The sequence below is a fragment of the Myotis yumanensis genome, unplaced genomic scaffold, assembly GCF_028538775.1.
Source record: "Myotis yumanensis isolate MYYU_CA2020_CCGP unplaced genomic scaffold, mMyoYum1.0.hap1 SCAF_8, whole genome shotgun sequence".
Lineage (NCBI taxonomy): Eukaryota > Metazoa > Chordata > Mammalia > Chiroptera > Vespertilionidae > Myotis > Myotis yumanensis.
In genome coordinates this window covers 36,606,159-36,633,614 of record NW_027223759.1, presented here as the reverse complement: position 1 = coordinate 36,633,614, position 27,456 = coordinate 36,606,159, and the positions used below count along the sequence as shown (strand labels likewise).

Genomic DNA, 27,456 nt, shown 5'->3' with positions numbered 1-27,456 from the left:
TTTGCCCCATTCCAAAAGGACGGCTCCGGCGCCCGGAGCGTCAGGACGGCGCATATCCGGAAGTGACGTCACTCCGTCCGGCAGCGCGCCCCTACCCGCGGGAGACTTTCCGCCATTTTTTGAAAATCGGGAGGGTCCGGAGCGAAGTGTAGCCGCCGCCGCCGCCGCGATGGCAGCCTTTGCCGTGGAACCCCAGGCAACCACGTTGGGTAAGTGAAAAGCTGCCCTTCCTCGCTGGCACTGCGATCCCCGCCGCAGGCCGGGAAGCGGGCAGAACTGAAAGGCCGGAGCCATCAGGCTCTCGCCTGCTAGTTTCCGTCTCGAAGTGGGAGCCCTCGGGCCGCCCGTTTTGTGCCCCCTTAACGGCAGCCCGCCGGACGTGCAGGTACCTGAGCCACCCACCCCCCGCGTCCTAGACAGGATCCGGGCATTGTCGGTAGGAAGGGACCTACCCGCCTACACGTGGGTGGGGGTGGGCGGTGCCCCGCGGTGTGGTTGCCTAGCACCGCTCCTGGGTCGCCTGCGCTTGTGGTTCCTGCTGGATTTCACCCCTCTCCTGGCCTTTGCCGGGGAATCTGTTTGATTGAAGGAGCTTGAGTCGTGCGACGGTAATAAACCAGACGATGGCACCCATCGAGATGTGGCCTGAATAAAGGAAGCCCGGAGTTCGCACCTTATTCCCGGCCTTCGTCTTGGGAAAGGGGCCCAGTGTTGTAGGTCTTTTCCTCAGGTCAATCAAGTAATGAATTTTTAAAAGTTCATTCCCATTGCGGAAATATGTCGTTTAAAAAAGCCTAAAAACCCCCCCACAGGATGTCTATTTCCTTTTTGTCTGCCGAGTTTGGGGACTTGTGAGACCTGTGGAAGTTTTTTAAACAAACCGTTTACTATAGAGACATATTCGAAAATTAGGTTACAAACTTTCTGAGTTTGGAAAGAGTGTGTTATGCATCTGCAGAATGAGTTTTTGTGGGGGTGTTTTTGTTTTTTTGTTGTTTTCGATTGGAATGGTATATAATGCTTTGCATGTTATTGCAAAATAAGTTTCTTTTTAGAATAGAGTAACGTGAACTGTTTCAGTATTAGTCATAAAAAACTAAGTGTATAATAGTGCAAATACGTACTCTGCTACATTTAAATTTATGTACAGGTGTTGGCCTACGTGTTTGTGTTTTGCATTATGTTAGAGATCAGAAAACTGCTCTAGTTCTACAGTTTTCTACTCAAAAAACTTTTGGAGTGCATATTTTTTGGAGTTACAAATGTGAGTAAACCAAACCCTTCCCTGTTTATTGTCTAATCAGAGATCTGACATTAGCTGATATTACACGTTCAAGTCCTCATATTGCAGATATTCTAGGTGAGGAATAAACATTTTCCCAGAACCTAATGGCATATTAAAAGTAAGCGTTATGCCCTAGCTGGTTTGCCTCCGTGGATAGAGCGTCAGCCTGCGGACTGAAGGGTTCCGGGTTCAATTCCCGTCAAGGGCACATGCCTGGTTGTGGGCTCGACCCCCAGTTGGGGGCGTGCAGGAGGCAGCGGATCAATGATTCTCATCATTGATATTTCTATCTCTCTCTTCCTCCCCTTCCTCTCTGAAATGAATAAAAATGTATTTTAAAAAATAAGCGTTACTTTAACCAACAGTGCTACTGAATAAGACGACAGTACTTATTTTAGCAATACAGACTGTGAAATGGAAGCTAGCTCTCTCCTTAAGTGAAATTTAGCCTGAAGGGTGGTTAGTGACAGTCTGATAGAGTTCTTTTTGCCCTTACTCTAGTGCTTTCTACTGTATCACCATATAGATCCACATAATAACAGAACTTTTTCTTGACTTGTTACAATTGCTATATATTTTTTCTTTTGTTAAATGGGAGAGTGAAGGTAGATGGTGCTACTTAAAACTTTTATTACTGAATATCTGTTCAGAAAATGCTTTTGGTTTGACTTTAGTGTTTGTTCTTTGGAAATATGTAATAGTATCATAGTAACATAGTAACTAGCATTTGAAAATAATTACAATGTAATTATAGTTCTTTCTGCCTTATTTCAGTATTTGCTTTATCTTTTTCCTGAATTACTTTGCCTTTTTCCTCTCTTATGCACTTGCATTGCTAATATCTAGGTCTGTTATAACAAGATATAAGAGGAAGCATAAACGTGACAGCATTTGGATAGCAAGAAACACATTTTTGAGGCTGTTTAGAAGTTAAGTAATAGTTAATAAAGATCATATAAATAACATACAAAACGTTCGCTATTTCTAAGTGCCATGAATCACATTTAGGCTTGTCACATAGTTGAAAATTAAATTTTCATAAGTAGAAATTGCATATTCTTCACTTATACATTTGTCACTCAGTTTTGGCTATTATAAAATACTGTTAATAATAACTAATATTTGCTGAACATTTGCTATATATTCAGTACTGGGCCAAGCACTTCACTTGCTACAATTCTAATCAAAACTCTGTGAGTGGGTGATACGATTATGCCCATTTTGCTGAGACACTTGAAGGCAGATCTCTGACTCCAGAGCCCATGTTTTTCTTATTGTGCTATTTTGCTTTGAAATTAGAATTAAGTTATAGCTTCCTTATCTCCATAATGGGAATAATAATACCTGCCCTGTAAATTGTGAAAAATAATTTTGAAATGATGATTGTGAAGTATCTGTTCTCTTTTTAAATTGGATTTATATCAGGGATACTTATTGATCATTCATATTTTTAAAATAAATTATTTTTTAAAATCCAAAAAATACCTTTCCAAATATCTTAAATATGTTTCTTAGTTGGGATGCTAATCATTACTATTATTTCATATGTGCTCTAATGTATACATGATTATACTTTTATTACAAAAAATATTTACAGTTTTTGTGTATAAGGAAGAAAAAAATGGGACATATAGTAAACTAAACATTGTGTTTGATTTGTGTAAGTAACTTGTGTACCTTGTCCTTGTTTTGGTTGTTGCATAGTAGCTGACCCAGAAATGGAAAGATTTCCTGTATGTATTAGGGATTTTTAAAAATAAATATTTTAAACTAAAATTCTTTTTTTTTTTTTTAACGCAGAAATTTGGGGCCATTCTTTCTCTCTCTCTCTCTCTCTTGACTGGCCCACTCCTTATTTGGAATGAACCTTCAATAAACATTTTACTTTAAAAAACTTAAATTCTTAAATTTAAAAATAAGTGTTGATTCTTAAACCTGTGAAATGTTAATGAAAACAGTTGTCAAAGATTAATATTGTTAATACAAAATACTCTTACAGTTTTCTAGAAATAATTTTATTGGTTTTTAAAATAATAAATTCAACTATGGTTTTTTAGTAATTAACAATATTGATTAGATTTTCAAACTTATGCTAGATACTTGCATCTTTTTGTTAGCTATTATAACATTAAAGTCCTTATTTTATTTCTGATTCATTTAGGATCTGAACCAATGATGCTGGGTTCACCCACGTCTCCAAAACCAGGGGTTAATGCCCAGTTCTTACCTGGATTTTTAATGGGGGATTTGCCAGCGCCAGTGACTCCACAACCTCGATCAATTAGTGGCCCTTCAGTAGGAGTAATGGAAATGAGATCACCTTTAATAGCAGGTAAGTAAATTGCCTAAAATAGTTTCATAGTAATGTCAGTATATGTACTAGAATTTTAAAAAGAGTAATGGTGCAGCATTCACTTTTGTCAACCCATTTATTAATTTAAAGCATTAAGTAAATAGCTCTATTTTTTAATATAGGATTCTAAGAATAGAGGTGTAAGCAGTATAAACTACAGTAGCCCCTACTCTTATCCTCAGGGGTTAAGTTCCAAGTCCCCAGTGGATGCCTGAAAACACAGATAGTATCAAACCCTGTATATACTATGTTTTTTTCCTATAAATACATATCTATGATAAAGTTTGTAAATTTGGTAAAGTAAGAAATTAACAATAACACAATAAAATAGAACAATTATAATAAATGCTGCATGTGGTTCTCTCTCTCAAAATATCTTATTAACTTCGTACAGCTGGGATACATTGGACAAAGGGATGGTCCACGTTTCAGTCTGGATAATGTGAGATTTTATCATGTCACTCAGGGCGCAGTTTAAAACTTATGAATTGCTTATTTTTAGAATTTTCCATTTAATATTTCCAGACTGCAGGTAACTAAAAGTACAAGTACCAAAATCTCAATAAGGGGGGGGGAACCACTGTATTATAATTCTAAGAACCACCCATTAAAAAATATGCATATTACATTTTATCCGTTCTAAGATGCCATTGATTGTAAAACTTACCATTATTTTAAGTACCACTAAGAAAAAAGAACAAATATGATAAAATGCCAAGATCAATTTTTTTATCAGTCATCCCTTTTTCAGATATGGTAAAGTGTGTGTGTGTGGGTAGGAGGGAATATGGTCGTTTAACTTCAACTGAATTCAACTTAATCTTAAATATAATAATAGCAAATATTCAGTCAAACCAAGTGTAATTTGAAAATTGGTAAATATGAATTCTACTTCTAGTCAGAGTTATTTAAGGTTCTCATTTATAGTATGTTTAGTGAAAGGACTTACTTCACAAACTGGGGAAACTTTACACAGGCTATGTAAATCGTCAGCGCAAAACGTTATTGCCTAAATACCACGTATATCTTTCATAGGATGCCTTTAACAAAGAAATATTTTAAAAGATAACTGAAGTTTTGACTATGAGTAGTGAGAATTAGCTACAAAAATCATTGAATTCCAAATGTGAGCTAATATTCTTTTCATAGATGTTTAAAGATAAACTCTTCTTACTTTAATTGTCTTTAAGGTATTATTTTGTTTAAAGTGATTATATTATTTATATATATGTAAAAGATCAGAGGGAATTATAAATTATATTTGAAGTAATTAACTTAAAAACATTCTGGACAGATTTTGGGTATATATATTTTTTGGTATATATTTTTCAAATGTGTTAATATTGTAGCTACCATATATTGGGTACTTAAGAGCTAGGAAGTATGCTAAGTATTTTGTTATTTTTTTCTTTCATCAATCTTGAGGGGTAGATAGTATCTCAATTTTTCAAGAGGAAACTGAGGCTAAATGCAATAAAGAAATTGCTGAAACTCACATGTTACTAAGTGACAGAGCAGGAGGGTAAAGTCCAGGTCAGTCCTGTTCTGTAGTCTGTCCTCTAAATAGCTTATGCTGTACTGTCTAGGCTCCGTTATTAGTCTTACAGAGGGACACGGGCTACTTTACTGCTTGGCATTGCTGATTGTCTGACTTATAAAGACATCTCTATAAAGACTTATAGAGATTTTTATGTCTCTAAAAACTGGTTCTTTTTAAAATATCTTTATTATGTACTTAAATCTCTTTTTACTATGAGAAACATGAATGGGATCTGTTTAATTTTGACAACTTCCACATTATGGGATAATATTTAATCTGTACAGACTAGAGTTGTTTAATACCTACTTTCAAGTGAATAATAGGACCAAGTTCTGTGCTGAAATGCTAAATAAGCATTTTCTAGAGAAAGCAAAAGTTACATGTATTTACTAAAAACTAAAATTTCTATTTAGTTATTCTGGAACCTTTTATTCAAAGTGCAGTGTGTGGATCACCAGCATTGGCATCAGTAGGAACTTACTAGAAATTCATAATCTCAGGCTCCACCCCACAACTCCTGAATCAGAATCTGAATTTTAACAAGATCTCCTGCTGACTTTCATGTGTATTAAAGTTTGAGAAGCACTAGGAGACAAGAGTTTAAGTCAGTATTTTAAAAACATTTTTAAAAAATCTTATTTCCTAGCAAGGTGCTCCTGAGCAATTTCTGCAAAGCAACTCCCTGTCTCTCAGTTTCCTCAGTTGTTAAATAGCAATCATTACTAAGTCACAGGATTGTGGTCAGGAGAATTAAATTAAATTAAGTTAAATAGTAATAGCAATATGATTATTTAAAAAAATCATATCAGAAAGATGGAAGGCTTCTTTGTTTTCTCACCTATTATTTTTGTACATTGTAGGTGGGTCACCACCGCAACCAGTTGTACCAGCTCATAAAGATAAAAGTGGAGCTCCACCAGTTAGAAGTATATATGATGACATTTCTAGCCCAGGACTTGGATCAACACCTTTAACCTCAAGAAGACAGGTAATACACATACCCTCACTCATATCCACAATTGATAATTTCATGTTTTTAGGTGGCTATACAGTGAGGGCCAGTAATTTGAAATTTTCTCTGAGTCTGTTGTAGTGTAACTTTGTTGCACAGAATAAGCATTAAGGACATTTATCATAGAATCTACTTAAATTGTGTTTATCATGAAATGCACTTAAATATGTAATAGAACTCCAGATTATTTTTTCATGTAGGTAATTCTGTGGTTTTTATAGGTATGCCTTCATTTGCCTGTCCATGCCCCCAACGTACTTAATATGCATGTAGAAATGTTTATGGTTTAAGTCATTCCAATTCTTTTAAAAGTTTAATATTTATACATAATTCTGTGAAAGAACAAATGAAGATTCAGGGTTTTATCCAGATGTAGGGTACTTTGTAATGATTTGAGATCTTTGTTTTAGGAATTATTTTATTAACGTAAGACCACTATCCTCTTAGAGCTATATTTACTGTTTAAGAATTTTACTAAAAACACTGCCTCCTGCATATTTATGAGCTGATAGTATAGTACAGTGATTTTTCAATCAGTGTGCTGCCAAATTTTCAAAACATGCAGTACCTGACTATTTAGTCAGGGGCACTGACCTCTTTTCTTTCTTTTTTTTTTTTTTTTTAAATATATTTTATTGATTTTTTACAGAGAGGAAGGGAGAGAGATAGAGAGTTAGAAACATCAATGAGAGAGAAACATCGATCAGCTGCCTCCTGCACATCTCCCACTGGGGATGTGCCCGCAACCCAGGTACATGCCCTTGACCGGAATCGAACCTGGGACCCTTCAGTCCGCAGGCCGACGCTCCATCCACTGAGCCAAACCGGTTTCGGCTGACCTCTTTTCCCTTAGATTGTCAAATAAAAAAAATGACAACAGCCAACACAACAGTAGCCATCTAGTGTGAATGCCCTGTTTTGAACCATAAATACATAGGTCATATAAAAGAGTTTCATCTTATTGGTCATGTCTCATAATAAGGTTACATCTGATTGGTTAATTCTTGGTACCAGAAATCCTTATACACAAGTATAGGCATCTGATTTTTTAAAAAGTCACTTTGAAGCAAAAAGGGTAGCTAATTACTATTATTATTTTTACAAATTAAACCTATTTTTTGTCAGATTGGCAAAAATATATTTTTTGGTGTGCCACAGAATTTGAGTAATTCGTTATGTGTGCCATATGATGAAAAAGGTTGAAATTGCTCTCTCTGGCCAGTGCGGCTCAGTTGGTTGAATGTCATCCCATGCACCTAGAGGTCGCTGGTTTGGGCTCCATCCCTAGGGGGCAGTGTGCAGGAGGTAGCTGATCGATGTTTCTCTCCTCTCTCTCTTCTCTTTCTCCCCTCCCCTGTCTCCCATTCCAAAATCAATGAAAACATTTTTTTAAAAAGAGAAAAGAAAATTGCTGGTTTAGTATATTCCTGGTGTAGGTATTCTGATGGTGATGTAAAGCTTTGTTTGGTGTAGGTATATGTGTTCTGTGGTGTTGTATTCAGTCATAGATTTTGCAAGATAGAGGTCTCTGGTTTGATGGGACTGATTACTACAAGAAAGTGTCTAATACTGATGAAGTACATATGGTACACAGGCTCTGATCTTGCAGCTTAAGTGATTTGTCAAGTGTAAGGCAGCTAGCTAGTCTAGCAGAACCAGGCTTTCAACCTAGGCAGTCTTAAATCTAGAGCCAGTGTTTGTAATTCTACCATGATAATTCTTGACTGTCACTGGAAAGGTAGTATAGATTTTTCTTTTAAGTAGGAAGTTTAGTAGCTTTTACAGTTATGTGTTCTCTCCTATCACATTATTGTGCTTAGTAGGGCATGCAAACAAAGTAAAGTGTGTCAATTAAAATGACACATTCTTTGTATAAAGACATTTCTGCTGTTTCCTTTGGAGAAATGTTTTATGCCTTTCCCTACATAAAATATAGCATAGTTGTTAGAAAGTTTATTAGAAAGCATCTTTCAGTAAATTTTGACTATAGGCTTGATATCTCTGGCATATTAGGCCTACTTGTCAAGCAAAGCAAAGATAATGCATTATGTTTAGACAACTACATTTTCTATCCAACACTTCTAGACCTGCCCAACTTTCCAGTACAGTAACCACCAGCCAAGTGTGGCTCTTGACACTTGAAATGTGACTAGTCCTTTATTTAATTGAGATATACTTGTCTACTATAAAATTTTAAATTGCTTATATGACTTATGTTATATTTGGACAGTAGTGTTCCAGACTTAACAAATCCGAAATAATGTTTGGGGATATTTTTCTAAAAGTTAGTAAGTAAATATGATGTTCAGTTTGGTGTGAGAACCACTGGCTTAAAGTTTATGTTTTCATTGCTCCTCTGACAATACATGAAAAGAAAGGTAGTTTATAGTAATTGCTATGTTCAAAATGTTTAAAAGGCTATGAATCATAATTTGTAGAGAATGTTTTTGACTTGAAAGTTGGTTAGAATATTATAATTAGGTTAAAACCCAAATTAGATTTGCCTCCTGAGACTTTGCTCAACCTCTCTCTAATGATAAAAGATGTTGTTATTACGAATTGAACAGTACATTTTGTATCTCTCCTAAAATTCTTTCAACATTTGGTTCTCAATGCTAGATGATAAAATCTGGTTGCTAAATTTTAGATTTCCTTAGTTCGATCAGAATCTGTTTTTTAAAAAATCTTTATAGCCCCAGTTTGGCTCAGTGATAGAGCGTTGGCCCACAGACTGAAGGGTCAAGGGCACGTACCTCGGTTGCAGGCTCGATCCCCACCCCTGGTTGGGGTGCATATAGAAGGCAACCAAGTGATGTGTCTCTCACATCGATGTTTCTCTGTCTCTCTCCCACCTTTCCACTCTCTCTAAAAACCAATGGAAAAATAACCTCAGGTGAAGATTAAAAAAAAAAAATCTGTATATATTTACTTCTAGAGAGTCTTGTCATTCTTGATTTGTTATTGTTGTCTTTGTTTATAGAAGGACTTTTAGCTACTTCAATTTTCTCACATTTAAAAGAACTACTATTGATTATTTTGTAACTGTCTACCAGTAGCAGCGGAGGTATACTGTCTTTTATTGTGTAGACTGATTTGAATCTATAATACTTCATGGTTTGTGTTTGTTTAAAAATAAAATTTTGCCATCTTTCTGTTTTTCTGTGTGAGCTCGGTGATTTGAAGAATCACCATTACCTGGTTTAGTTCAAATATTATACCTTAGGAACTAAAACCAAATACCAGTGTTACTTCCTACTAAAAATAGTATCTTTTTACCACATGTGACTTTACTTAATTTAAACAAATGGTATGATAATGGTCTAGCATATTTTCAATTAATACTGCTCAACTAAAAAAAAAAAGGGGGGGAATACTGTTTGATTGTGAGCTAGTTATAGGCATCTCCAGTAAGGTAGATATTCAGTGGTCTATTGAATGAAGCCCTTTAACACTTATTGTGTATATGTTATGGTTAGAACTTTGCATTTTTACTATACACTTTTCTTCTGTTTTTATGTAGCCAAACATATCAGTAATGCAGAGTCCTCTTGTTGGAGTTATGACAACTACTCCTGGAACAGGTAAGAGTGCCTTTTAACACCAAAGACCGTTCTCTACTTTTTTGAATGAAGATAATATAAGACCTTTATTGATAATTGCCAACTTTATTTCTTTTATATTTCAAACTTGGAGACTTTTCCAAATGTAAGTAATTTCTTTCAGAAAGAAAATACTTTGTATATTGATTCTTCTCTGAATTTAAAAGTAACATGTGAATTATATTCAAAATATTAATAATTTAAAAATATACTTGAGCCGAACCGGTTTGGCTCAGTGGATAGAGCGTCGGCCTGCGGACTGAAGGGTCCCAGGTTCGATTCCGGTCAAGGGCATGTACCTTGGTTGCGGGCACATCCCCAATGGGGGGCGTGCAGGAGGCGGCTGATTGATCTCTCTCATCGATGTTTCTAACTCTCTATCCCTCTCCCTTCTTCTCTGTAAAAAATCAATAAAATATATTTAAAAAAAATACTTGATAGTGTCTACTAAGTAAACAAAAACTGTAATAAAAAAAAGGCCATTGGAATTCGGAAGAAGAAGAATACATAAAAGAGTGAATAATAAAAGGTGTTTTGAGAGATATTAATGCATATTTATAAATCTGTCATTAACTACTAACAGCCACTGGTTATACCTAGTTTTTTGTTTTTTGTTTAAGATTAATGGTATTTTTTTATCACATCAACATCATCATTAGCACAACTCTTACATATTTATAGTCTATCTCATGTTCATTCAGCAAATAATTGAACACATGATCATGTACCAGGTCCTGAGAAACTGAACAAAATAGATAACCCTTGCCTTTATAGAGCTTGCATTTATTTACAGAATTTACATTTATAAATAAAGTAAGTAAATTATACAGTTTGCTAGAAGCTAATACATTTTATGGAAGACAGTCAGTAAAGGGGAGTAGGGAGTAAGGGCTTACAGTTTTTAATAGGGTGGTATATTAATTTTCTTATTGTTGCCATAAAAACTTGCCACAAACTTAAAGGTGGCTTAAATAATACAGATGAATTATTTTACAGTTCTGGAGGTGGGAAGTCTGAAATGGGTCTCAATGGGCTGAAGTTAAGGCAATCATAGGCTGTGTTAATTTATGGAGGCTCTAGGGGAGAATCTGTTTTCTTGACTTATGCTCCTCTAATTTCTTGCAACTTCTACTCACCACCCGATTCCAAAGCCACTTCCACATTTTTAGTTGTTACAGCCGTACCCCACTTGTACCAATATATGTATTACTTTTAAATTGCTGCCATGACAAATTACCACAAGCCTTATTGACTTAAAACAATACACATTTATTATTGTGTTTCTATAGGTCAGATGTCTGGAAACAGGTTGGTTCTTTCTTTAGAGCTCAGGTGCCAATAGGGATATGTTCCTTTCTGGAAGCCCTGGGAATGAGCTGCATCCAGACTCATTCAGGGTATTGGCTGAATTCAGTTTCATGTGGTTAAGACTGAGGTCCCTGGTGTTTTGCTGGCTGTCACCTGGAGGTTGTGCTCAGCTTCTAGGGGCTACGCTCATTCCTTGGCTCGTGGCTCTCCTTCCATCTTTAAATATAGCGAGTGGTAGCTAAATCTTTTGTGTGCTTGGAATCTCTCTGACCTTTCTTGGTGGATCTTTGACTTGACTTTTTTGCCAGCTCCTGCTAATTCTTGCTTTTCTGTTTTCAATATTGCTATATTTAAGGTGTTTGGAGATGTTACATCTTATCTCTCCCACATTATCTCAATATAATTATATCAAACTTTATTCCTTTGTTATTTTTACATTATTATGACCATCTAAAGCAGGGGTGGGCAAACTTTTTGACTCAAGGCCACAATGGGTTCTTAAACTGGACCGGAGGGCCGGAACAAAAGCATGGATGGAGTGTTTGTGTGATAAATATAAATTCAAAGTAAACATCATTACATAAAAGAGTACGGTCTTTTTTTTTTTTTTTTTTTTTTTCAGTTTTATTCATTTCAAACGGCCGGATCTGGCTGCGGGCCGTAGTTTGCCCACGGCTGATCTAAAGCATTGTCAGTGCTGATTCAAGTATTATAATTTATCCTTTCTGTGAAATTTTTTCTTTAGTTAATAATTGTCTTTTTCCCCATTTGTCTAATTTTCTATGTGCCATTTGCTCCCTTTTTTTAAGCAAATGTTCTTTTGCTGTTATACATCTGTCTTTTTTTAAATGTTCATATTGTCAAACACATTTTTAAATTTGTTTTCGACTAAGACCATCTCTCTCGTAGCCTCTCTTGGCTGTTTTCTGTTTCAGCATGGTGTACAGCTATCATCCTAGGACTTGCTTGAGCAAGTTTCTAGAGTTTAGCTTTTACCTAGATGACATGCATTCTTAGTTTATTTCTAAAAATAATATGTTTTGGTGAAGAACATATTTGAGTAGCTTTCTAGGAAAGCTTGCATGGGAAGTGAATTTAAGACCTATTCTGAAATCCTTTTTTTCTGTCTTTACACTGAATTGCGAACTTGGCTAGGTATTGTATTTTACATCAGAATTTTGGAGGCATCATTCCATTGTCTTCTAGCTTCTAATGTTCTATAGAAGTTATTTACAGTGTAGATTCCTGAGCCTTTGTATGTGGCCTGGTTTTGAAAAATTTAAGATCTCTCTGTGGTTTGTGTTCCCAATCTCACAAATGTGCCTTGGTTTAGGACTTTTCCATTTGTTTCACTAGGGAATTAATTGACGGATCCTTTAATGACACCCATAGTTCTGGGAAACTTCCTTGTACAGTATTTGATAATTGTCCTCCCTCTGTTTTCTCTGTTCTTTCTTCTTGGAGTTCCTCCTAATTATGAGCACTGTAGATTTTTCTAATTTTCTACTTTTTCTCCCTTACATTGTCTTTTTATGTATATTCTACTTTCTGAGAGCTGTCTTCAATCTCAGTTTCCAACTCTTATTTTTTTGTCCTTTTAATTCCCACAAACCTTTTCTTTTGTTGATTTTTTTTAATGTACTTAAAAATGTAGCTTTCTATTCTTGTTTCATAGATGTAGTAATAACTTACCAGTGAGATTAATGTTGGTCTTTTTTATTCCTGCTCATATTGTCTATTTTCTTCTGGTTCTTTTTCCCACCTCCTATCTTTCTTGGTGAAGGCATATTTATTGAATGAGTCACTAAAAAGCTACTTGGAATTAGTATATTTCTGTGCATTAACATCGGCAGGAGGGGCTGAGAGGCTCTTTATCTCTATTGGGCTTCACTGTAAGGGGATTAGATTAGACAGTTAATTAGATTTTTGTTGGGAGATTATTATTTTATTCTAGAGCCTCTTGTTCCAACTGCTACTGCATTACAAAAAAATAATGAAACTTAGTTTTGAGGAAAAGGAATCTACCATTCATCATCACTTCAAAATTTTAGTCCTGTTATGTCATCCTTTCTCACAGTTTACTAGTGGCATCCCAACTCATCTCAGGTAAAAGCCTAAGTCTTTATAGTGGCTTACAAAGTTTTTTTTCGTGACCTGGTATCTTGTTATCTCTCTGTGCTCATATAGTTGTTCTGACTTCATTGTGTAATCTCCCTCATTACTGTGCAAAGACTGGCTTTTTTTAATATATATATATATATATATTTTTTTTTTTCTTTTTTAAATATATTTTTATTGATTTCAGAGGAAGGGAAAAGGAGTGAGAGATAGAAACATCAGTGATGAGAATCATTGATCTGCTGTTTCCTGTATGCTCTCTACTGGGGATTGAGCCTGCAACTCAGGCATGAGCCCTTGGCCAGAATCAAACCTGGGACCCTTTAGTCCGCAGGCGGACATTCTATCCACTGAGCCAAACCAGCCAGGCAAGACTGGCCTTCTTGCTCTTTATCAAACACCAGTCCATGTCCTTTATCAGGGCCTTTGTGCTCACTTTTTCCCCAACTAATATTCACATCTTCACAAATTGGCATGTTCTGCATCCCATCTCCTTCAGGTTTTGTTTGAATGGCATTTTAGTGAAAAATTTTTTCATTAAACCTTTTCACAGATGTACCTACATACTCCTTGTCTCCCTTTTCTGCTTTTTCTTTTTCTGTAGGATTTTCTGTTTTCTGGCATATTAGGTATTTACTTATTTGCCTCTTTCACTAGCATATAAGCCCCATTAGAAATAGGGATTTTTGTTGTTGTTTGGTCCTCATCCATTTATACCTTTTTTATTTATTTTAGAGAGAGAGACATAGAAAGAGAAACGTCAATTGGTTGCCTTCCATATGGGGATCAAACCAGCAACCTAGGTATGTGCCCTGATTGGGAATCTAACCCACATCCTTTTTGGTGCCTGGGATGATGTTCCAACCAACTGAGCCACCCAGCCAGGGCTGTTGTTTTTTTGTTTTGTTTTGATTTTTAATTTATTTATTTACTTCTTCCTTTTAAAAAAAAATTTTTTTTTATTCATTTCAGAGAGGGCAAGAGAGATAGAAACATCAGTGATGAGAGGGAATCATTGATTGGCTACCTCCTGCACACCCCACACTGGAGATTGAGCCTGCAACCTGGGCATGTGCCCTGACTGGGAATCGAGCCGTGACCTCCTGGTTCATAGGTCGACACTCAATCACTGAGCCATGCCGGCCGGGCTATTGTTTTTAAGTCTAACTGTTTACTACTGTATCTGAGATACCTGGAATTATGCTTGGTATATATTTAATACTGAAAAAATATTTTTTCTTTTCTGAAAAAATATTTCTTTATGAGTGAATCATTATTACTGCTCCAAAGACTAAAGACAAATGGTCTCTCTCTACTGCTCAGAAACGTGTGGTCTCAATAGGACAGTACCTCTGAGATAAAATGAACATGGACAGCATTTAGCTTGCATTAATTATCTGTCATTGAAGGATAAGAAAAGAATCAGACATTTCAGATGGAAATGATGTGAACAAAAGAAAACTGCATTTACATCTTAGGAGTTAGTGTAGGGACCATTTAGTAGTATATTGGAGAAATAAGGGTAGAACATTAGAGTGGAGGCCTGGGCATTTGGATTTTGTTCTGGTGGGTAATGAGTTGTTACTGAATATTCTTAAGGCAGAGGAGCCATGAGAAAAGGTTTGGAAGATGAACCCAACAGAAGTCTTTGAGGTTGACTAAAGATCCTTCTGGTGTAGGCTTAACCGAAGATTAATAAAACATTTGCAAAATCTTAAGTTATTCTCACTTATTAATGACTTCTCAAATTGTATGGTAGTATAAAATTATCATTTCAGAACAGTTGTGTATTTTAAATTATTTATGCAATTGCCAATTTTTAATATATTTTTTCCTTCAAAACTAAAAGCTTTGATTTAAAAAATAACCAAAATGTTTATATTGGTAACTAACTTACTAAATATACTAATATAGGGCAAAGTATGTTTAGTCCAGCAAACATTGGTCAACCACGAAAGACAACATTATCTCCTGCGCAGTTGGATCCTTTTTATACTCAAGGAGATTCTCTGACTTCTGAAGATCACCTCGATGACACATGGGTAACTGTGTTCGGGTAAGGTTTCTGGATCATTTACCATTAAAAAAATAATACCCCCTCGTCAACATTTTATAATGAGTTTTCTCAAATATACAAAAAATTAAAAGAATTGCACAGCAGACACCCAGATACCTACCACCTAGATTCTGCACTTAACACTTTGCTACATTTATTTTTTTTGGTGCATTTCAGAGTAAGGTGCAGACATCAGTACAGATCACCCTGACACTTCACCATGCACATTGTTTTCTAGAGTTTAGATTATTTTCTCTTCTGTGTATTTGCTGGACATTGGAACAGGGTTGCCCCATTAGACTTAGGAAGTTCCTTTCTATCTTTCTGGTTAATGACTGTTTCTCTGCTTAATAGTGGACTTTATCAGTTTGGAACTGACAAATTGAATTTCATATAAATGCTATGTCACAAGTATACATATACTTTCTAGTCACGGAATATTGAATATTAATAGAAATTGTGCCTGACACATCTAGATGCATTTTGAATAGATTTTTAAAAATTTTATCTTTATTGTTGAAAGTATTACAGATATCCTGCTTTTTCCCATTGACCCCTCCTTGCCTGCATCCTTCCCACCCCAGGCCTTCACCACACATTATATCTGTGGGTTATGCATATCTATATATATAAAAGCCTAAGCGACCATTAACAACAGAACAGCCGGTTGCTGTGATGCACACTGATCACCAGGAGGCAGATGCTCAATGCAGGAGCCTGCCGGCCAACCTCCAGGTCCCTTCCCCCGGCTAGCAGGCCCCAGGGCTGAGCTGGGGAACCGGGGGTGGGTGGCAGCGGATGTGGCCCCTTTCCCAGGGGGGATGAAGGTCCCTCCCTCCGTCCCTCCCCTCAGCCAGCAGGCCTCTATCGGCCCGCTGCCAGCCTGCTGCGGTGGTGGTTGGCCCCTCCCCCCAGCCAGTAGGTCCCGATCACCCGATCCGGTCTGGCCCCGGGCTGGGACGGGGAACCAGGGGTCGGTGGCAGCAGACATGGGCAGTGAGTGAAGGAGAAGGCGGGGAGGCGGGGAACCTGATCCGCCCTGAACGCTGGCCAGGCTTAGGGACTCCACCTGTGCACGAATTTCGTGCACCGGGCCTCTAGTATGCATATAAGTTCTGTGGTTAAACTCTACCTACCTACCCACCCGCCTCTGCCTTCACTCTGTGATTTGACAGTCTGGTCTATGCTTCTATGTCTGGATTTGTTTTTTAGATTCCACATATGAATGAGGTCATGTGATTCTGGTCTTTCTCCGACTGATTTCTTTCGCTTAACATAATATTCTCCAGATTGAATAGATTTGTAGATCAAAAAAGTACTTTAAAGCATCTTGAGATATTGCATCATTTACTGATGAGGAAACTGATATATAAATGGATTGATTTATTCAGAGGTTTATATCTAGTTATTAGTAAAGCTTCAGCAAAAATCCCAGGTCTTCTGATTTTTAAACTGTTATTGTTTATACTGTACTATATAAGATTTGTTTCTGAAAGTGTTATATGTCATACTGATATCAGACCTAATTATATTTCATTTGAGGGCCAAAAAAAATATATAAAAATATCACATGAGCTCCTTGAAAGAAGAACAATGCACAGTAAATGTTCGTGGACTTTATTCAGTTTATTTAAAATTCAAAAGAATAAGAATATACAGTGAAAAGTTTTCCTTCCCAGTTTGGTCCCAAGCTACAGTTTTTTCCCTTTAAAGCAATAATTGCCACCTATATTTTGTATATCTTTCAGAGAGATTCTATGTTTTACTGATTCTGTGTATATAAAAAGTTAAAAGCAGGACCATTGCTTTTTCTTGTTCTGCAGAAAACCTGCACTCAGCTCATTATTCATAACACTTGGGCTGGCTACTTGATTTTTGTGTGTGTTTGTTTAAATTTTTATGTTCTCTCATGAATTCTGTTTTTTTAATTTGGACGTCCACTCCAAAGTCTGTTTTTTATGCTCAGTAGTAATGGTGTCAGTTATAAGATTCCTCAGTAATTGTGTAAATTACTTTAAGTACTTCTTCTAGTCCTTTTTTTTTTTTTAAAGACATACACTTTCTCAGCTATTTATTTTCTGTTGGTTTTATTTTTTAGTAACCCTCTATGAGTTTAGTTGCAAGAATTAAAACATTTCTTCTAATGGATAAAATATTTTGATCATTTATAGAGAAATACATCAGGGTCAGTATGGTATACCATTCGTTGCTTTAGGGTGATTCTTTTACAGGATATTGGAATGTTCCTATTCAAAGTGGTCCTAGACTCTTAGAATCATGTTTTATTTCTGAAGTACCTTCCTCACATGCAACCATTATTTTCCTCCTTCATTTGTTAGGCACCCTGTCTCATTTGTTGTTTTTCTTTAGGGTTAGAAATCATATTCAGGCTTATCTAATCTAATAAAATAGAAACATGCAAATTGACCATACCTTCGCTATGCCCCAAGCCACGCCCACCAGCCAATCAGAGCGACTATATGCAAATTAACCCAACCAAGATGGCGGCAGGCAGCCATGGAGCTGGAGTAAGCAAGAGGCTTGGTTGCCCCAGCGATGGAGGAAGCCAAGCTTCCCGCCTGCCCTGACTGGCTGTGGTCTCTACTAAAGGCAACAAAGTTTCAATTATAGAAGATAAATAAATCCTAGATACCTGCTTCCAGCCAGCGTCCACTGGGAGCTTGGGTGGCTGGGGGCCATGGCCAGCCTGCAAACAGCCATCAACCCCTCACCCAGGCTGGCCACACCCTCATGGGATGAGGGTCCCCGCTGGGGGGGTGGGCAGCCTGCAAACAGCCCTCAGCCCCTCACCCAGGCTGGCCAGGCACCTCAGTGGGACCCCCACCCTGATCCAGGACACCCTTCAGGGCAAACCAGCGAGCCCCCACCCATGCACCAGGCATATAATAAAAGGGTAATATGCAAATTGACCCTAACAGCAGAACAACTGGGAATGACTGGTCACTATGACACACACTGACCACCAGGGGGCAGATACTCAATGCAGGAGCTGCCCCTTGGTGGTCAGTGCGCTCCCACAGGGGGAGCTCTGCTCAGCCACAAGCCAGGCTGCCGGCTGCCAGCACAGTAGTGATGGCGGGAGCCTCTCCCATCTCCTCAGCAGCGCTAAGGATGTCCAACTGCAGCTTAGGCCTGCTCCCTGCTGGCAAGTGGACATCCCCCGAGGGCTCCTAGGCTGCCAGAGGATGTCTGACTGCCAGCTTAGGCCCGATCCCCTGGGGAGCAGGCCTAAGCCAGCAGGTGGACATCCTCCAAGGGGTCCCAGACTGCAAGAGGGCACAGGCCGGGCTGAGGGACCCCCCCCCGCCCCCAGTGCACAAATTTTTGTGCACCGGGCCTCTAGTATAACATAAAATTCCAGTCCTGAGTGCAGTGAGTATTTTACTCACATAGATTTTAATGTGTGGTGTTTCTCATTTATTTTGGGGGACTCAGATTTTTTTTATTTTTTCCTAATCCTGGCTCCAGATAACTGAATTCCTGGCTAAGGAAACACCAGATTTTCAAATTGAAATAGCTTTTTGGACTATATAAGTATTAATGTCTTGTAAAATATTCAAATCATAGAGAACTTGATAAAGAAGAGAGTAAAAGTCACTTAGAATTTTCCCATACAGAGTATGTGGCTATTAAAATTTTGGTAACCATCCTTTTAAATGTTTGTAAGCGGTTGATACTGGCACTGACTATTATTTTTGTTTCAGGACTAAATTTATGAATTTTCAGGTGCTCAGTTTATAATGATATGACTATATAATTTTAAATTCTTTCCGTTTTAATAACTGTAGTATACCTAGCTCTAGCCGGCTTGGCTCAGTGGATAGAGCGTCAGCCTGCGGACTAAAGGGTCCCAGGTTTAATTCCGGCCAAGGGCACATGCCTGGGTTGCAGGCTTGATCCCCAGTAGGGGGTGTGCAAGAGGCAGCTGATAAATGATTCTCATCATTGATGTTTCTATCTCTTTCTCCTTCTCCCTTTCTCTCTGAAATCAATAAAGAAATATATATATATTTAAAAATAATAATAACAACAGTAGTGTACCTAAGTATTTCTCTCTCCTCTCTCTCTTTTTCTCTGACACACACACCACCCTTGTAAAATAAATTATATACAGAACTGCAACTTTATAAATTTATTCTGAGGGCTGTGATAGTGGCATTGAAAGAATTTCAGAGGTTTCAGGGAAGGTATCTGGAGATATAGTAGAATGGCTGAGTCAAAACTAATTTTAACATTTACTTTTGGGCGATGGGCAGTGATAGATTCAGCTGATGAGGGAAATGGGATGATCAAGGATTTCCTGTGGTTCTAGACCAGCTATTTTCAACAGGTGTGCCACAGCACACTAGTGTGCCACAAGAATTGTTAAAGCATGCAATGCCTGACTAGTCAGGGGTACTGACTTCTTTTCCCTTATTTTGTCAAATAAAAAAATGACAACAGCCAGTACAACAATAGCCATCCATTGTGAATCAAATTTATGCCTGTTGGTTTTTTTTTTTGTCAGATCAGCAAAAGACATATCTTGGTGTGCCGCAGAATTTTAGTAGTTTATGTGTGCCATGAGGTGAAAAAGGTTGAAAATTGCTGTTCTAGACAGGTGGAAGGAATTTATTTTGAAACACATGTTAAGTGTGGTGATTTCCATTCATATTTATTGTTGGACAACTCTCTTTTTCAGGTTTCCTCAGGCATCTGCTTCCTATATATTATTACAATTTGCACAATATGGGAATATCTTAAAACATGTGGTAAGGCTTAATTCTTTTCAAGATTTAGGCTGAGGACAGATAAGCTATGAATAGAAGGAAACTTTGCTGCTGAATTTTGTCTGCTCCTACTTTTTTTTAAGTTTCATGGACTATTGCTGTTAGAGTCTGGAAGGCTGGAAATTGTATAGTATTGTCAAAAAGGGACAAAAAGAGAAAATAAGCCAGAGAACTAGAATTTCAGGCTTCTCTTCTACCCTTTTCTTAATTAGTTTACAGTCTTTTAAAAACATAAATTATGCCAAATATTATATTACTGTTTTCCAATTTGAGCTTGTTTTATTGGGGATAAAAGGAAAAGAAAGGTGTTCCTGACTTAGAGTTCTCAAGGCTTTTTAGCTTATAGAGAGCTTTAACAAAAAAAAAATCCTTATCCAAGGATATGTGTGTTTTTTTAATTAATTAATTTTTTTTTTAAATAGAGAAAGAGAAGCATTAGTTGGTTGCCTCCGTATGGGTCCTGACCAGGAATGGAACTCAAAACCTTTTGGTGTACAGGGCGATGCTCCAGCCACTTGGCCAGGGCGTTGTTGTTGCTGCTGCTGCTGTTGTTATTATCTTAGCCTTACACAAGTTATAAATAACAAAGTTTTTTCTATTACTAGAGATTGACTTCATTTAACTTCTACACAAAATCAGGTGATGAATACAGTTTTAAAAATTTCATAGCAAGTATTGATAAGAACTTTTTTAAAATATATATTTTATTGATTTTTTACAGAGAGGAAGGGAGAGGGATAGGGAGTTAGAAACATCGATGAGAGAGAAACACCGATCAGCCGCCTCTTGCACACTCCCCACTGGGGATGTGCCCGCAACCAAGGTACATGCCCTTGACCGGAATCGAACTTGGGACCCTTCAGTCCGCAGGCCGATGCTCTATCCACTGAGCCAAACCGGTTAGGGCATGATAAGAACTTTTTACTAGAAACTTATCTTTTGAGAATTACTTTACTTTCAGATAATCTTTTTCACATATTCTTTATATTAGAGAATTGAGAGCTAGATAGAGATTATTGAAATTGTTTAATGGGTTTTATTGTTAATGGGTTTTAAACTATATAGCTTTTTATAGTGCATCAAAATGTGGAAGCAGATTTATCTTCGTATATTTCTAGTTTCTAATGTAATTCATTGAGTTTAGATTTTATATATTCTACATTTTAAGAGACAACTTTATTCTTTGCAGATGTCTAATACCGGAAATTGGATGCATATTCGTTATCAATCTAAACTGCAGGCTCGGAAAGCCTTAAGCAAAGATGGGAAGATTTTTGGCGAGTCCATCATGATTGGTGTAAAACCATGTATAGATAAAGTAAGTTATTGCTGATGTAAGGGAAATGCCTTAATCCAGTGGTTCTCAACATTCCTAATGCCACGACCCTTTAATACAGTTCCTCATGTTGTGGTGATCCCCAATTTCATTGTTACAAATTGAACATAATTAAAGCATAGTGATTAATCACAAAAACAATATGTGATTATATATGTGTTTTCCGATGGTCTTAGGTGACCCCTGTGAACGGTCGTTCAACCCCAAAGGGGTCTCGACCCACAGGTTGAGAACCGCTGCCTTAATCCATGTGAAGAGCACAAATCTAAATATTGACATTGGTGGTTCCGTCACTTTGCTTCAGTAGGCCTCTTTTTCTTAGTTTGTAAACTGTGACGATATTATTGTACTCTTTTCTTGGTAAGCCAAATATAATTAGTCACAAGACTTTAAAATTTAGAGGTAATCCATCCCAACTATTTCATTTTAAAGATAAAGGTGAGTTGAAAAGGACTTAAGTAATTTATCCAGAGTTGTTAAAAATGAGGCCTCGGTTCCATTCTAGGTCTCTTCTAACCCATTCTCTGTCTTACGCAAAGCAGCTTCGAATTCTTTAATTACTTTAAAGGAATAGTGCTATTTCAGAATTAAATATTTCACATGAGGGTTAACTTAAAGGTGGAAGCTTTTTATTTCTATTTTAAAATATTTAAAATTTATTATATATTTATATGTTTATAAAACAATACTGAGCACAACTTAAAGTTTTTGTGTCTTAAAGTCATCCTGATCATTCTTTAAATAAATAAATGTGACATATACTACCTACCAGGGACTGCTTGGAGATTATATACATACTTATGTACAAAGTTGACATGGTTCTTGGTGCTTATAGTCTAGGATCACTGTACCAGATGTTCGCAGAGGTTAGATGAGAATTTGGGGTTACAGGTACTAAATAGCACTGGACTTTAATTTTCCCTCCCCGCAGATTTCCCCAAAGACTCTTTTTTTTTTTTCTTGCTGATTTTCCATAGTGTTTGTTAGGAGATTCTTACTCCTGTGAGTCTGTAGTTGTCTTGAGGATGTTTGAAGTCATTGAAGTTAAATACCTGAACATTAGATCTCAAATGCTAGCCAAGAAGCATACATTGTTTAATCAAGCCCAAAATTATTTAAAATATTACTTAGATCAAATAGAGTATATCTTTTAATGAAGTTTTCTTTGTAAGTAGATTGTAATAATGTATTGTTTTTATAACCAGAGAAGTTCTTTATCTTTGTCCCTCTAGAGCGTTATGGAAAACAGTGACAGGTATGCTGTATCATCTTCATCTCTAGCCTTTACACCACCAATCAAAACCTTAGGAACACCATCCCAGCCTGGGAGTACTCCTAGGATTTCTACCATGAGACCTCTTGCTACAGCATACAAAGCTTCTACTAGTGACTATCAGGTATTTTAAGGATTGGATAAAAAGAATGTACTTTAAAGGTTGAAGTGCTTACTTAGCATATTTGACTTTTTCATTGGATTGATTTGTATGCCATTAAATATTTCCCACTGAAGTGATTGACTTGATGAAACCTAACACTTTACATTCTTTAATTTCCTATTTTAAAAATGAGAACTTTGTTCAATTAGAAACATCTTGAATTTTAAAAAAATTTCTTTGCTATTTTAAAAAACATTTTGATAGTCTAATTTGTTTTTTTCTAAGTTATCTTGGCATATATAAAAAGTTTTTCTTGTGGCATGAGGGAATATTTAAAAACCTATTAAATTGATAACTAAATCTGATGGTATCACAAATGAAGAGCCTTCAGTTCTGTTGGAATAGCCTTTGGTTATCCAAAGAAAACATTGACCAGCTTCCATTTCAAATTTTCTCATTTCAAAAATGTTTAAAGGACAAATTTATTTATATTCATTAAAGAATGGTAGGAGTATTATGACTCTCACTCAGTATGTTATCCCCTAACTAATAAGGCAGGAGTTCTGAACTTGCCTAGCAACAGACCTGGGCTCTAAAAGAGCAAATAAAAAAGTTGTCGATTTAGTCTTTTCACTTCCTCTTGAAATGTGGAGAAAATTCTTGAACTGGTGACATTTTTTCCCTTTAGTTTCTTTTTTTTTTTTTAACCAATATTTTAAAGCCCTCATCTCTAATAACTTTTGTGTTTCTCCAGTTTTCTAATTTAAGGAGTAGATGTAATTTGCTTTGCCAAAGGAATAAGATTTTAACATTCTTAAAAACATACAGACGGTTTAACCAAAGCCATGTTTTAACCTTTAAATATACAGTTAATTTCTACAAATGCATTTTAATGTTTGGCTCTATTAAATTAGCCATTAACTCTAGAATTAACTATGATACTGAAGAAAACATAACCTTAACAATTGTGTTTTTTCAAAACAGGTCATTTCTGACAGACAGACGCCAAAAAAAGATGAAAGTCTTGTATCCAAAGCAATGGAGTACATGTTTGGCTGGTAGTATAGTGAGAGCTAAGAACTCAACCAACTACAAAGGAAGAGGCTGCTACACTAAAACAGCAGGGCACTGCCGGTTTTTCTTCGGTTAGTTGTATAACCACTCTTGGCAGTGTTGGACAGCTATCTCATACTTCTTTTAGAAGCCTTTTTCTTTAAGGACACAGCATATTTGTATCTCGCACTTTAAAAGATGCTTGAGACCTGTTTTAAAGAAACAAAAAAACTCTGTAAATAGGATTTTGTGTTTTCTGTAATAATGCATGTGTAAACACAAAACATTCAGCATTGGTAACTAAATTATATAATTGAGTGCATTGAGGCTTTGTAGTCATGAGTTGGTGGGTGAATTTCTTGAAGGGGAACTGTACAGCTGCTTCTAACAAGACAGAGATTGTTAACAATTTGAATTATGGTCTTTTAATTTAGATAGTATTTAATATTTTAATTATCCTTGTTTGTATATGTCTTATCGTGGATTGTCATCTTTCAGTATTCTTAAACCAAAACCGTCTTTTAAAAGACCTAATGTTCTTGATAATAAACTTTGCCAATTATATGTATTGAATGTTTTTGAAAGAATGATTTATTTTATTATTACAAAAAGTTCTAAGTGCCTGCTGAAATAGAGCATATCTGTCATAAACCTCCATATACCCGTAATCCAGCTTTAGTAACCATCAGTATGTTGTCATACTTTTTTTCCTCTCCCTCTTTTATTTTGTTGAAAGCATATCTCAAATGTGATGTCAGTTTATCTAGATACTTGAGGCTATATCAAAAAAGAACATTTCCATATGTGATTACAATGTTAGTATTATACGTACAGAATTAATAATGATTTCTTAATATCTAATATCCAATTTGTTTAAAAATTTCCCAAGTGACTTAAATGTATTTATGGTTGGTGTACACATGTATTTGGTTGTTTAGTCTTTGGGGTGTCTTGAAATCTAAATTAGTTCCCCTTCCCCCAAACACACAGTAACTTGTTGAAGGAACCATGTGTGAGTTTCCTATAGCGCCTCATGGACTGAATTTGGTTATTTCTTGTTTAACTTGTTCATCATATATCCTATACCCTACAACAGTGATGGCGAATCTTTTGAGCTCGGCGTGCCAGCATTTTGAAAAACCCTAACTTAACTCTAGTGCCGTGTCACATATAGAAATTTTTTGATATTTGCAACCATAGTAAAACAAAGACTTATATTTTTGATATTTATTTTATATATTTAAATGCCATTTAACAAAGAAAAATCAACCAAAAAAATGAGTTCGCATGTCACCTCTGACACGTGTGTCAGAAGTTCGCCATCACTGCCCTACAAGCATGTCAAACTTGTCGAGTTTGACATGCTTGCTGGAAGTTAGATCTGGAGAGGATTAATTAGATTCTGGGGTTTTGTTTTTTGTTTGTTTTTTAGCAAGAATATTTCACATTAGTATGATGTACTCTGTCAGATGAATTCAAGAGACACCTAATTCTGATATTCCCCCTTTTAATGATGCTCAGGTTGGTCACTGGCCACATGGCAGAAGAAGCCTTTACACCTTCATTGGAAAGTCCCCTGTAACATTTTTACATAATTTTTTAAAGCACGTATTTAGCCCTAACCGGTTTGGCTCAGTGGATAGAGCCTGCGGACTCGGGTCCCGGCTTTGATTCCGGTCAAGGGCATGTACCTTGGTTGTGGGCACATCCCCGGTAGGGGGTGTGCAGGAGGCAGCTGATCGATGTTTCTTTCTCATCGATGTTTCTAACTCTCTATCCCTTTTCCTTCCTCTCTGTAAAAAATCAATAAAATATATTTAAAGCATGCATTTAATGACATGTGTGTGAATCGGTTATTCCATTAAGGTTTGGAATGATGATTTTCCCAAATATATCATTCCTGATGTATTTATTAGCTGGAATTCTTTTATATAGAGGAATCTTGATCCATCCATGAATAGCACTATTTGGTTATCATGGAACACATATATGACAGAATGGCAGGATAAATATTTAGTCCTTTCTCTTTATTAGTTTTCAGAGTAATTTTTGGTGCCCTAGCAACCTCCATTGGTGTCCATTGGTAATTAAAAAATTTCTCCCCTTCATTATCACTGTGAGCTTGGGACTTCTTTCTTCTTTTCTTAATTTATCCTGTCAGTCATTTGCTGTCATTATTCTTCTGTTCAAATTATCCCCTTTGGCTGGTGAGAACCTCATCACGGTGGTTCTTATGTGTAGAGGAGGGGTTCTTTTTGTTTGTTTGTTTTTAATTAAATCTTTATTGTTCAGATTATTACATTGGTTCCTAGAGGAGGTTTTTAATTGAAATATATTTCACCGTATTACATGTGTCTAGGTAATCTGCATCTTTAATACAGCTTTATAAAGTATAACTAAACACATTGTATGGAAGGTTTTGATATGCTTTTTAAGTGCCAGGCAAACTACCATTGAAGACTTGTTTAGTTCTCTGAGATAAAGTGATTCTAAGGAATGTACTGGCATGTATGAAAATCAGTTTGTCGTTTCATTTATAGAGTATTTTTCATCTAAAACTTTTATATTGAAGGCTTTCTCTTTCAATGTAAATAGAATTATACTAGTATTTCATTACATGCAGGACTCAATTATTTAAGGTAGAACTGGCTACTAAATCTCATTAAATTCGCATTTGAGTTACACACACTTTTGTAAAAAAAAACACGAGTTTATTTTGAGTGGGCATTTTATTTATATAGACCTCTGTGGAGCATGAAGTTTGTTATCTACTAAAAATATTTATTTGCTATGTTTGTTTTGTACTTAATATTATATTATACTAGAGGCCCGGTGCACAAAAATTTGTGCCCTTGGGAAGGTCCCTCAGCCCGGCCTATGCCCTCTTGCAGTCTGGGACCCCTCGGAGGATGTCCACCTGCTGTCAGTCAGACATCCCACTGGCAAGTCTGGCAGCCCTCGGGGGATGTCCACTTACCAGCAGGGAGCAGACCTAAGCTGCAGTCGGACATCCTTAGTGCTGCTGAGGAGGCAGGAGAGGCTCCCACCACCAACACTGTACTGGCAGCCATCAGCCTGGCTTGTGGCTGAGCAGAGCTCCCCCTGTGGGAGCGCACTGACCACCAGGGGACAGCTCCTGCATTGAGCATCTGCCCCCTAGTGGTCAGTGTGTGTCATAGTGACAAGTCATTCCAAGCTGTTCTGCTGTTAGGGTCAATTTGCATATTACCCTTTTATTATATAGGATAGAGGCCTGGTGCATGGGTGGGGGCCAGCTGATTTTCCCTGAAGGGTGTCCTGGATCAGGGTGGGGGTCCCCACTGGGGTGCCTGGCCGGCCTGGGAGAGGGGCTGATGGCTGTTTGCAGCTGGTCACACCCCCTTTAGGGTGGGGGTCCCCACTGGGGTGCCTAGCCAGTCTGGGTGAGGGGCTGAGGGCCGTTTTCAGGCTGGCCAAGCCCCCCGGCGATGGAAGCTTCCAGCCTGTCCTTTTTTTTTTTTCTTTTTTATTCTGGGATTTATTTACCTTCTATAGTGGAAACTTTATAGCCTTGAATGGAGCTCAGAGCCGGCCAGGGCAGGTGAGAAGCTTGGCTTCCTCCATCACCAGGGGCAACCCAAGCCTCCTCCT

General features: G+C 37.0%; 1 protein-coding gene across 5 annotated transcripts; it reads left to right on the top strand.

Moving 5' to 3' along the window:
* The first annotated feature begins 91 nt into the window (after positions 1–91).
* Positions 92–25,648, top strand: NUP35 (nucleoporin 35). 5 transcript variants are annotated; one of them, XM_070422622.1, is made up of 9 exons: positions 92–209; positions 3,447–3,617; positions 6,039–6,166; positions 9,711–9,771; positions 15,130–15,271; positions 19,974–20,043; positions 21,251–21,379; positions 22,630–22,794; positions 23,758–25,648. In XM_070422622.1, exons 1-9 carry the CDS (start codon positions 170–172, stop codon positions 23,833–23,835), a joined length of 984 nt encoding a protein of 327 aa, XP_070278723.1. In that variant the 5' UTR covers positions 92–169; the 3' UTR covers positions 23,836–25,648. The 5 variants fall into 5 exon arrangements, with proteins under 5 accessions (XP_070278723.1, XP_070278726.1, XP_070278727.1 ...); XM_070422625.1 differs by lacking the exon at positions 92–209 and adding an exon at positions 580–608; XM_070422626.1 differs by lacking the exon at positions 92–209 and adding an exon at positions 647–713.
* The last annotated feature ends 1,808 nt before the right edge of the window (positions 25,649–27,456 follow it).

Excerpts from the sequence above, each read along its gene's own strand:
- NUP35 (XM_070422622.1), top strand. The coding sequence starts at position 170 with ATGGCAGCCTTTGCCGTGGAACCCCAGGCAACCACGTTGG. Across the intron at positions 15,272-19,973 it reads ACATGGGTAACTGTGTTCGG|GTTTCCTCAGGCATCTGCTT; the intron begins GTAAGGTTTCTG and ends TCTCTTTTTCAG. Across the intron at positions 21,380-22,629 it reads TAAAACCATGTATAGATAAA|AGCGTTATGGAAAACAGTGA; the intron begins GTAAGTTATTGC and ends TTGTCCCTCTAG.